Here is a 12,698-nt window from a genome sequence, read left to right on the forward strand (position 1 = left end):
ATGAGTAGTTTATATTTTGTAAATATGAATGAGTTGTTCATATTTTATAAATATGAATGAATAGTTTATATTTATGTATATATAAAAGGTATATTTACTAAAACAAAAAGTAATTATCAAATTTGGTTATATGTTTGTTGACAACCAATGATCTACCAGCTGAAACATATTTGTAAAACATAAGTAATTTGAAGAACCCCTGCGAATAAGACAAATTAGCATTTAAAGAAATATCAACTCGACAATACTGTAGCCTTGTTAGAATCTCTTAAACGAGTTCTAGTTTTGATACCATGCAAAGATAGGCCCATAATATAATTATAAACTATAATAATGGTAGTGAACAACGAAAAATGAAAACGCTATCCTCTGTTATTTCTAATCGGTTCCATGCAATCTTATTGCATTGTTATTCACAATGAGCAGCTTCATATTCACAATTGAACTTGAAAAACTTCTAGAATTTAAAAAAAATTTAAAACTAGAACGTTCTTGCTCTTGAACTACTTCTAGATAGCTTCTAGTTGTTTCTCTTCCACAGAATTCCTCATATTCAAGACAATCTTATATCCAGAAAATGTGTAGCATTTGTATGCACATCATTAGAAGGAGAATTAGACAAACCGTTGAAATACATCACGGACGACTGAGGGGAAGAGAAGCAGCAAAATGAAAACACCTCTTCCAAACGAAGAAATGAAAGCAAGGCAACCCTACAGCACAGCAGCAGAGCACCGTAGCATCTGCTTGCTCTATTTCCATTCAATTCATCTTTTAAATACTACAATTAAAATCATAAAACAAGCGCTAAAAATGATAAATAGTATTACAATTAGAAAAGAGATAACGAACCGTCCTTTTAAGCGCTACACAAGTAACTTCCTTCGCCTTCTTTCATGATTATACGTGCTCAAAGGTACAAATTATTGACCCAAATTCTCTCTAAATAGCTGTAATAGTTTCTTTGATTATAAAGAACGAACAAAATGCTTCTCACTTAAATGAATAGCAAAGAACAAGGAGCAAAATGTAACCCATTTGTCCATACACTAAGAAACGAATATCGGATCGAAATCGTTCTTTCAGAACAAGATACACAAATACGACCAAGAATGGCGTGCAGAGTGCAAGAGAGATCTCGTAACCCAACAGCAATTCATAATTCTTGAAAGCCTCCTTGTCCTTACTTTCCAATTTCTGAAGATTGTGGGGTATTATGACGGTAATGGTGGCAGTCACAAATGCTAACACCGTCCAAAAGATTGAGAGTAGCAAGCTCGCCTCAGAGAAATCGGACAGCCTAGCTATCACCAAGCTCCCAGGATTACTCTCTTGAATTTGCTCTTTAATTAACCACCCAACAACCACTGTAATTGAAGCAGTGAAGGCCACAGTGTCAGAGAATATGAACAATCTTGCAACTTTATCAAATGCCAGCTTGGCAGCACCATAATGCATACTCTCTTTATCATCTTCAATTCCCCCTTGTATTTGAAACATGGCCGCAAATGTGATGGTGGCAATGAGTGATGCCACAACCATGTATGTATTAGTAGCATCAGAAGTAGTTGTATGAGATTTTGGTCTGAGACTTGATCGAATACCTCCTGCAGCTTTCAATTTCCCCTTGATGATGGCGCAATTGGTGTTGGGTTGAGGTGCTGCAGATGCAATGTCAAGCGCAGTGATGCCTTCACTATTTAAGGCATTTATATTGTCGCCTCTAAATGGCAGAAGAATATCCAGTATCTGTACCCAAAACATTACTATTGTTCATTACATTTCTCGAAATTCAAGATAATTAGCATTCTCTCTATTTCTTTTGACAAATTCTAAAGTCGCCCCTATTCGAGCCATGACTAGACATGAGCAATGGATCAAGCCCAATGTATCATCAAACTCCTAATTTCTTTGCATAATTGATAATAATCATACATTCCAATAAGCAACGAACATTATTCAATACTAACATTTATGGATTTTATCAATAGAGCCAACCTTTGACGGAAAAAAGAAAACGCGTACAAAAAGTCATACAGAAAACTACAATTAGCATTCAGGGTATGTTTGGCCGGCGCAAAACAAACCAGAAACTATGAGAAGTCGTCCTTAGTCCAGTGTATTACTCGGTTTGGGGTGGGGTCTTATGGAAACGGCTACCTTAAAAATTCCAGTGCTGTTGTACATATATTTCAGGAATATTTGAAATCTGATGGTGTTATTACTGAAAAACTTTCAGCAGTGTGGCAGAAGATTATTTTGAGGAATTTTTGAAATTTGTGGTTCCATAAATTTGTAATACGGCTAGTCTTAAAAGTTTAGGCTCCTCAACTTAAGGAAGTCTTATAGAATTTTTTTATAATTCAATTAAATAGAGAAATATCTAATTGTAATAGTTTATTCCATTTTGATAGACAAACTTTATTTTTTAGTATGAATTTATATTTTTTTAAATAATTGTGTTAAATTTGTGGAGCTAATTCTAGTTTCACTATTTTATTATGCTCAAATATACAGCCCTAAACTATAGAGATGGCTATTTTCTTGAAGAAGATGCTGAGATAGCTATTTTCTTGAAGAAGATGCTTAATAATCATGCAGCAAATTTTTAAATTCTAAAAAGAACCATTAACTATAACTAAATTTTAAGAGCTGCATAAATATAATATAATTTGATTAAATATACAAAATTAGAGTTGCATAAATATAATATGATTTGATTAAATACACAAAATTATTTAAAGGTTATATTATTTTATTTTCAAATATTTTATTCATGTTCATTTTACAATTTTGGTGAAGTAAGAAATGGCAGTAATGTTATGGAGATTATTTAAAATGGTTTATTGGTTATTCTCATTTTATTTCAGTCGATAAGATTATTCCTGTTTGACTTGTCTTTAGGTTTTTCTATAATTTGGCGAGACACCAGCTAAAAGAGAATAGTGTTGGAAAAAAGTAATTGATTCATTGTAATAATAATGAACTGAAAAATGATCTGGGGTTCTCATCTAGAGCAGTCCCAAAATCTCCATAGAACTAGGTGGGGAGCTAGAGAAACATTCTATGGATGGTTACCCTTTGGAGAAAAATATTGAGAAGGTGCCTCTTCAAGGAAACTTTGGAATAAAGGGGATTCCAATGATTGTCTTTGAGGAAGGGATTATCCCTTTAGGTTCTTGGGAGGATTTGGGCATAGGAGACACCAAAGGTTGTAGGCTTTGAGGTGAGGGAGTCACCAAAGGTCAAGATTGGGGTCTTAATGGGTCATACTACATCCCCATTATGGGCTATCAGGGTTCTAGAGGATGCCTTTCCTTCCTCCACCCAAAAGACTACACTATTGCATGTGGAGAGTCTTCCATTGTTGTCCACTCAATGGTTAGACTGCCCCTCCCCTAGCCTGATGATATATTTGCCTTGTGATCATGATATTCCATCTATTTCTACACCCTTTTTTAAGTGAGGGGATGATGGTGTTGTGATATGAAGCCCAACGATCACTAATTGTTCATTCTCCCTCAACTCTTCATATTCATAAAGCTCTTTATAAAGCTTTTGTGGAGCCCATGACATGTAATCAGATCAGATATTCCCAATAATAAAAATTTCCCAGCTTGAGTGTGGATGTAGGCAAGTTTTGCCAAACCACAATAAATATTATGTCTTGTGTATTCCTCTTCTTTGTTTATGTTTGATTCCATTTCTTTGCCCATCTATATATTTGAAATTGGTATCAAAGCCTATTTGGCTTGAGCAAAGATGGAGGAAGAAGATGATGCTGATTTTATCATTAAAGAATTTGTTGAAGATTTCGATTCTGTTGAAGAGGAGGATGTTGAAGCAAGTGAAGATGAAGTTGAGGTTGAAGAGGAGGATGCTTATATGACTAAGGAGTATCAAGAAGAAAGATTTATGAGGTTGAAGGAAGAGAATTTCCTACTCATAGACCAACTGTTTTGTCTGTGTCATAAGTTGGAGGTTTTGTGTCGCATAAGGTAGAAGCAAGAAGTTGGGTCTCAATTCCACAGAAGTTCATGGATTGAGATCTAGCTCTGTTAGAAATAGGTATCTGCTTTTAAAAACTGGGCACTTGTATTAGGCTCAGGTACCTGATCCTAAATTTAAAAAATGAGCACTCATTTTTAAAAAAATTGAGTAACCATTTTTTATTTTCAAAAAATGAGTATCGATTTTTGGAAAAATTAAAAAATTTGATTTTTTTAGAAATGGGTACCCATTTTTAAAAGTAAAAAATGGGTACTTGTTTCAAAAAAAAATTACTTTTTAAATTATTTTGGGGATTTTAAATGCCACTTTTAATTTTTCAAAATGGGCACCCATTTTTTGAGTTTCAAATAATGGGTGCCCATTTCCTACAACATGGGGTGGGATTTTATTTTCCTACCTTAGATTTTGGTAAGGGATAGGCTAGGTGAGACCAAGCCTATTCCTTGACTTCTCATTTGGTTGTCATTGGAGTGACAAATTCATTTCTTGTCGTAATTTTTAGAGGGTCTTCTTGATCAATTTTTTTATGAAACAAAAACCCATTAGAGCTCTCACTTTTCTAATTTTAGAAATTTCTTAAATTAATTTATATATCATCAATCTACATACAATTTTTTTGAAATTTAAAAAAAAAATGGAAAAAGTGAAATTTTGATCTAATTATGGTGTCTATACATGAGCGATTTTAAAATCTACCTTAATAGCCAATTAATAATTAATATAAAAATATATTCAATGAAAAATTAAGGAAAAATATTATCATCAATCTTTGGTGTGTTAGGTAACTTTGTTTAAAAGGATTTACAAAAAAATATTTATTTGTGTCAAATTATGGTGTCTGTATACGAGTGTGATATGGTCCTGAAATAGGCATTTTGAAAAAGTGGCTTTTAAAAATCCATACAAAAAAAAAACTATCATATGGGCACACAAATCAATTACATATTCTAAAAGTAGATTCCGAGCACTACAATTTTTATATTTAAAATTTATTTATATTCAATCTCTAAATGCATCAAATTTTGACATCAATTGACAAGAGGTTTCAAAAATAGGAAAAATACTTCCACTTTTTGCCCAAAAGTGAGACCCAACTTCTTGATCTTACCCATAATGAATATTGAAAAAGATAACTTCAAAAAAGAGAGGGACTCTTTTGAAGAAATTTTAATTCTAGAAGAAGAGAATACTGGGAAGAGCTATCAGAGGACCTTTATCTTGCAAAAATGTATGACTCGCCGCCAAAGAAGTTTCCTCTTGGTGAAAACCAATCACAAGAAGATTTTGGATCCCTGGCAACTGAAGATCTAAGGAGCACAAGGATTGTAGAGATTAAGAAGGCCAATAAGAGCTAGGAGCTCAAGGTGGCACATGATCCAGAAGCCTTTGGCATGTCAAAAAATAAGAATTCTGATGATTTATTGCTGCAAGTTGCAGTAGTAGAAGCAAAGTGGAATGCATTAACTACAATCTTCTCTGTGAAAGGTGGTGTGCAAGAAGGTAAAGAAGCAAATGATGTTGTGGAAGAAATAATCATTATAAAAGGTTATGCCAATATTGTGGTTGTTGCAATTGAGAGAACAGGCCTATGTATTAGGCAAGAAGAGTGTCAAAAGGCTCAAGTTATTTCTAAGTCTATAGGAAAGAAGTACTTTGCATATGCCTCTCGGGTACATAACACTTCTCTACCTATTGAGAGTCCCTATTGTCATGGAAAACAAAATTGGGAGGACGTTGGTAAGATACAACCCCCTCAATGTTGTTAAAGGAGAAGATTGGACAGTGAGGGAGACAATATTGTTCTCTATTTTTATTATGCACATACAATTGATGATACTGATTTTCACACACATCTCCTTGGTGATCATTTAATAATAAAACATTCAAATATGCAAATAAAGCAATTGTTTGGAGAGGGTAATGATGGAAAGGTATGGGATTATTTAATTCTCCAGTTTGAAATTTGGGATCAAAGCATGGTATTCAGAATCATCAGTGTCTATCCAATTTGAAAGCTATAAGTTCGCATGATTGGGATTTTGAAGGAGATCATAGAAGTCCAATCTTTTCCCGATGCTCAAATATTGATTGGGATTCTTATACAACAAACCATGGTGATATAGAAAAGTCTTCAAGCGTTGCTAATCACGGCAAAATTTGGCCACAGACTAGTGAGGCTAATTCTAGTCCCTATGCGAGTTCAAAGGATAGAATAGTTTGTGATGTACAAAACCACATAGATAATGTTATACCTTTAACACAAAACATCCAAGTGATTTGCCAAGGGACAATGGAAAAATTGTAGATATAAGCAACTTTTATATAGGTGAAATGTTAAACAAGTTTCCCTTAGACTACTCTTCATGTGATGCTACAAGAGTAGACAATTTGGAAGACCATATTAATGGTTCACAATATCCTACACAACTTGCAAATAATTTTGTCAGGTCAAACAATGAAGAAAGTGTGGTTGATCATGGCCTGGGAGGCCCTTTTATTAATCATCATGAAGAAAGTATCATCAATTAACTAACTACTCAAGAATGGGTAGAGGCTTATGACACAAGGGAACTGAAAAAATCTAAGGTAAAAGGTGTATTTATTGAGTATATGAATGCACTCATAACAAAATTTTTAGAGAAGGTAAGAATATATATAACACATCATTTTGGCTATCCTCCAACAATGGTTGCTTCTCGAATCCCAACTAAATATGGAGAGTATATATGGGCAACATCCTATCATAGAGTTAAATGATGTTATGGAGAGACTAAAGGAAATGGGTGGAGGAAAGTTGTTTGGAAAAGTGAAGAATGTTTCAAGTTCTTTTGAGGACAAAGAAATATATTGTGCACCTATCAAAATTGAAGGCGAAGATATTTTTGAGACTAATTTAATGTGGAGAAGACTCATAAGGAGTGTGTTAGATAAAAGTCTGGTTGCCTTGAGATTGTCACAAGGCTTCGTTCTTCTCTGAAATTTGAATGGGAAGTAGGGATTTTAATGTACATGGGTGTATCAATTGGACTTCATAGGGGAGTTTCTTGGGATAAGAAGCCCAACGGTCACTGACTATTCATTCTCCCTTGATTCTTCATATTCAAGGTTCTATTTATAAAGCCTGTGTGCATCCCATGTAATGTAATCAGATAGGATATTTCCATAATATAAATTTCCCTACTCGAGTCTAGACATAGGAAAGTTTTGTCGAATCACAATAAATATTGTGTCTTGTGTATTCCTCCTCTTTGTTTATGTTTGATTCCATTTCTTTGCTCATCTATATATTTACAAAATGGGGATGGTAGGAACCCATGAAGAAAACTTGAGGACTTTTAAAGGCCGATGTAAATGTGCGCTCTGAGACGAGGACTAGTAGGAAACAGACTAAAGTGGCAAGGACAAAGGAGACATCTTGGAACATATCTCATGGGAGGCAAAGGACCTTGGAAAACATTCAAAAGATCAGAAAGATTGACAAAATGGAACTTACGCTTTAGATGATCTAAATGTGTGAAATACTAGAACTTTTCCTCTAACAACTCTTAAATCATCAAGACATATCCAAAAATTGCATTTTGAAAAAGGTTCTTTCTTTCTAAATAGAGTAGTAAAATCTTTTTCATCTTGTTTTAAAATCTGTAGAGTCCACATAGATTGATTTGGTGAGAAGTAATGGTTGTTAGGAATTGGAGGATTGCAATATGAGATGGCCCAAACAATTCCCCACTCTCTAAATGTTGTCATTTTTATCCAGTATAAGAAAAACTCAAAATTAGTGGTTTTGTTAAAATTTTCAAACCTTGAAAAGCTCAACACTACTTATACTTTTTCTTTTTATCCTTTATGATCATAGGTTGTTTTTGTACTATTTTCTCCATTTCACTAATAGCTAAAACTAATGATCACATTTTTCTTATTGTTTCCCCTCATCACTATCACTTTGGAAAATTTGTTGGCTTCTCATTATACTTTGGGTTTTTAACTGGTTCACATATTTGAGATTTTCCCAACTAATACAATTTCCTTTTGCTTTAGATTTTTTACCCAAGCAAGTCATATTTCCACAAACCTTTCAATGAACTTTTCGATTTTTCACCTAAACAAGTGATTTTGGCCTACCACAATCCCTTGAAAGAATTAGCAAAAATATCATCTTAATGATGGAGAAACCATCTCTCAACTGCACATTACATGACCTTAGCACCACAAAGACTTGACGCCCACAACTAGAAAATCACACTAGTAAGCTTTAATGTACCATCTCACAACTAATTAGATCTACAATAATAGACACACATTTTAACAAACTCTAGATGCATGACAAAGACCAAATTCTCAAATCAGCACAATTTGTTTTCAGTGGAAAACCCCAAAGAGCTAACCCAAAAAGATAGTTAAATTATTACCTTCAAAAAACAAAACTCTCTTTCACATGGAAACCCCTATGATAGCTGCAACAAAACTCTTTCACATGGAAACCCCTATGATAGCTGCAACAAAACTCTCTTTCACATGGAAACCCCTATGATAGCTGCAACTTTGATAATCTATCTTCGACTCTCCTCCAGTGTTGTTGACAGTTGCAGAAGTGCTGATTTCTTTCATATAGAACTAGAAGCCACACTTCCTTGGTCACGTACTTCAGATTTATAGAAAACTCTGATTTCTTTTTTTTACCAACGGTGGTCTCTACATAATAAACGATCTAGTGTCAACAGTTTCAGCGGTGACATCAAAATAGTTCCACACCTATCTTGACGAGGCTTTGACTACAAACCAGTGCCTCTATCTCTGCCAAAAATTTTAATTCAACACAGAAATAGAAAAGGACAACTAAATGTTACGAGAACCATCCTTAATAGAGTATCTACCATGCTAAGTACTTTCAAGCAAAGTGGTATCCACCAGTATTGTCAAAACCTTTGGCTCTGATACCACATTGGAGACTCAAATTGGCTCAAAAATCACAGACCCATTTCATAATTTATAGAAGATTACATAATAAAATCACTCTTTACTGTAGACTACAATTAGATGCAGCAATTATGAAGGATAGATGAAACGGTAAAAATAGAAACTTATAGAAATGGTCTATGCAATTCTAGATAATCCTTGGTCAGCAATTTGGTCCATGCTGATAGTACTAGACAGTGGATAATTAATTTATCTTCTAACATCTATTATACCTCTATTAACAAACAAAATATGTTTTGCAAAAAACCTGACTAAAAATAAGGTCTGTGAATTTATTTAATAGATTTATAATTTCAAATACGTCTGTGAAATTAGTTGATTGTTTGATAATTTCAAATATCACTATCAATGTGTAATAAATCTATTAAACCAATATTTTTCTAAATATTGCTTGCAATTCCAACAAGAATTACCTGACGTAATAAGAAACCATATTTTATTAATTATATTAAAACAAGAGTAAGGACCTAAATTAAAAAGTAAAATGTCCCAAACCTGGATATTAGCTTCATTTTTGGCTGCAAAATGAAACGCTGTATTGCGAGAACGGTCATGATCGCGGCTCACCATTTTGACTGCTTTATCTGCTCCCATATTTGCGAGTAAACCGTTTACTACACCAAACTGATCATATTCGACGGCAAAGTGTAGAACAGTTTTATCATCTGAACTGCGGATCTGGAGAGAATCTGGCATTGTGGACATAAATTCATTAACCATCTCCCAAGAGCCCTTCATGGCTGCTACATGTATTGCGGATCTCCCATACTTATCTTTCTTCATCATTGAGTCGTTCTGCCACGAAGGATGCTCTAGCATTACCTTTAGGATTTCAAGATGTCCTCCTTTCACGGCTGTATGCAGAATCCTATAGTCATCAATAATAGAACGATTCATGATGAGGCTCTCGAGTGTCGAGCTACGATGCCGGTGAGTGTAGTCCAGAACCACCTTAAATACATCTGCCTCATGTTCACATGATTAACTTATGTTAAACATATTTGATGCATTTGCTAATTTGAAATTTACTTGGACTGAACAAATAACTTGTAGTTTACCTTTATATCCCTTATAAGCTGCCTCTCTAAGAGATCGCGGAAGTTCATGATGTGCTCCAGTTAGACATTTAGATGAGAGGGCATCTAATAAAAGCTGAACTATTCCCACATGGCCGTACTGCGAAGCTATCATCAAAGGTGTCTCTTCAAATTTGTTTTCGGGGTTATCTTCGAGTTGTAGGCGTTTGATCAGTACAGCAGCAGCAAGAAAGTTAGAAATCAGTTCGGATTTAAGGAATTTGATGAAATCTCCAAACTTATACGGACGATCTTGGGAACTCTGTTTGGCTTTAAGGAATTCTTCGATGACATGTTGACTTGGGCATTTAGCAGCTTCGTGCAGTGGCGTGTTTCCATCTTTGTTCCGAGCGTCAGCCAAAGAGGGTTTCACTTGAAAAATCCATTTGACAAGATCCAGATGGCCCTTACTTGCAGCAATATGCAGAACAGTATCTCCTTCGAAAGTACGATCACGAAGAACATCCAAATTAGAGGGATCCAAAGCAGAATCAACACTAAGCACATCATCCAAATTAGAGGGATTCGGATGGCCTCTCGTTACAGCAATATCCAGAGCAGAATCAACAGGGAAAGTAACACTCTGCACGTCATGCGTGTTCCGGCCGTGTACTAATCTTTGAATTGCAGCAACATCACCAGCTTCGGAAGCAAGAAAGAGCTCCCTCTTCATCCTCTCTCTGGGTAAAGTTCGCCAAGAGAATGATAACCAGCGACGCAAAGTTCACCGCAGGATCGCTGGGTCTGACTCAATTATTTTAGAGGAAAGAAACTCGTACAAATAGCAAGTGGGCAGTTGGCAACGGCTACCCAGCCAGTTATTTCGACTGGCTGGGTATGACGCCGTTGGCACTGGCTACGCAGGGAAGAAAATGCACCCGGCCGTTTGGTTGCCGTCAGTGCATTTCCGTCAGCCTCGTCAATCATCACGAAAAGAAATCGCAAATTTCAAAGCAGTTGAACAGCGGAGGAAAGGTGTTAGTGTCTTGAAATCACCGTCACATTGCAGTCAATTGCTCTTTGTATTTAATGTGTGATGTGACTAAGAGCCGGCCATTGTTGAATCTTCTCCCATGTTGCCCATTGGTTAGAGAACTAGTTTCTCTACCAAAGATATTCACAATTTTAAAGTCAATTAGAGTGTTTTCGATTCGATTCAATAATGGAATTTCTTTTAAATGTGATCAATTTAATGATAATAGTTGAACATATACATTTTTTTTATTTTCTTTAAATGAATATTGACTTTGTAAGTCGTTTGAGTTGTTTATTTGTAGGATTCATTAATGTAAATTTTTCTTTAACATATAGAGATTTGAGCGGACATTTTATTACTATTATTATAATGTGATGTATAATGTCTTATAAATATTTATCCATTAATTATTATTATATGTACAAAATTTTATATGTATGCTTTTATTTTTTTAGTTTTATGCATTATATCAATTGTTATGTCTTTGCCATTTACCAATGAACACGATTCTATAGATGTATTTTGGTTTCAAGTCTTGATAGTCTTGTCTTAGGTTATTATCAGGACATATAAAAAATAATTATAAATGATGTAAATCTAACTCAAAATTGTGTCAATTCTCACCATTCCCTAAGGGTGTAGTATTTTGATTAGATCTTTGGATGGAGATGTGTAGTGATTCTTGTAATTGGATTGATATCCACGCATTCCAGTGTCAGTACTCTAGTAATTTTCAAAGTAGTTGCAACTTAGTTGGGGACTCCCAACCTTTTATTCCAATTTTTGTTTTTCATACTACATTTGCGGGTACATATATACCTTCAAAGATTCTTATTAATCTCCTTGATCTTGTTCATATTTGTTGTCCTCCTTACTATGTCCACTTGTTCTACATCTAGGGTTGATCATTATGTATATCTTCGTCTCCTCCTTTTCTAGGATCAACGAGGTTTTATTCAAGTAGAACTTTGTGCATTGGTGTGATTTTGACATAGTGGTGCCCATTCAATTTTAATACAATGGTGCTTATTTGGTACATATTCATTTTTAGGATGGCAAGCTTATTTGGTATTACATGTGATTTCTAATAAGAGTATATTGATAAAAGTGTCACCAACTCTTTAAGTTAGATGACGAAGAAGTATGGTAGGTCATTTCCTATGTAGTGCAATATTTAGTGTTGGTGATTCTCATACTCATGATGGGTTAATTTATGAGCTTTTAATTAAACAGAAATAAAATAATCTTATTTAATATTCATAAATTTAATTTCATATATAACATCATTTTAGTCTTATAAGAAATAATAATTGATTTCATTAGTTTTAGTTTAAAGAATAAGATTATTAAATATTATAGATAGCAAAAAAAATTATTATTCTTAAATAAATAAGATAAAAAATATTTTGACAAATTTATAAAAATTTTAAATTATTTAGATAAAAATATTAATTAATATATTTATCAAAAATTTAAATTATATATAATATTACTTTAATATAAAAGGAATAATAATTAATTTTATTAGTTTTAATTTTAAAAATATAATTGTAAAGTAATATGATTTAGTATAATTGTAAAGTATTTATTCAACTTATTTAATGACAACAAACTAAGCAAGTATCAATTTCTGATATTCTTCTCAAGGTTTAAGTGTG

General features: G+C 33.9%; 1 protein-coding gene across 1 annotated transcript; it reads right to left on the reverse strand.

The window, feature by feature from the left end:
* Positions 1–553: 553 nt before the first annotated feature.
* On the reverse strand, positions 554–10,906 carry LOC149558288 (protein ACCELERATED CELL DEATH 6-like). The gene is made up of 4 exons (XM_089830738.1): positions 10,047–10,906; positions 9,484–9,950; positions 1,018–1,749; positions 554–781 (listed from the first exon to the last, which is right to left on the reverse strand). Exons 1-4 carry the CDS (start codon positions 10,735–10,737, stop codon positions 554–556), a joined length of 2,118 nt encoding a protein of 705 aa, XP_089686864.1. The 5' UTR covers positions 10,738–10,906.
* Positions 10,907–12,698: the final 1,792 nt, after the last annotated feature.

This window comes from Cupressus sempervirens, chromosome 5 (assembly GCF_028749045.1).
Source record: "Cupressus sempervirens isolate cs-2001-9-10 chromosome 5, ASM2874904v1, whole genome shotgun sequence".
NCBI classification, from domain to species: Eukaryota; Viridiplantae; Streptophyta; class Pinopsida; order Cupressales; family Cupressaceae; genus Cupressus; species Cupressus sempervirens.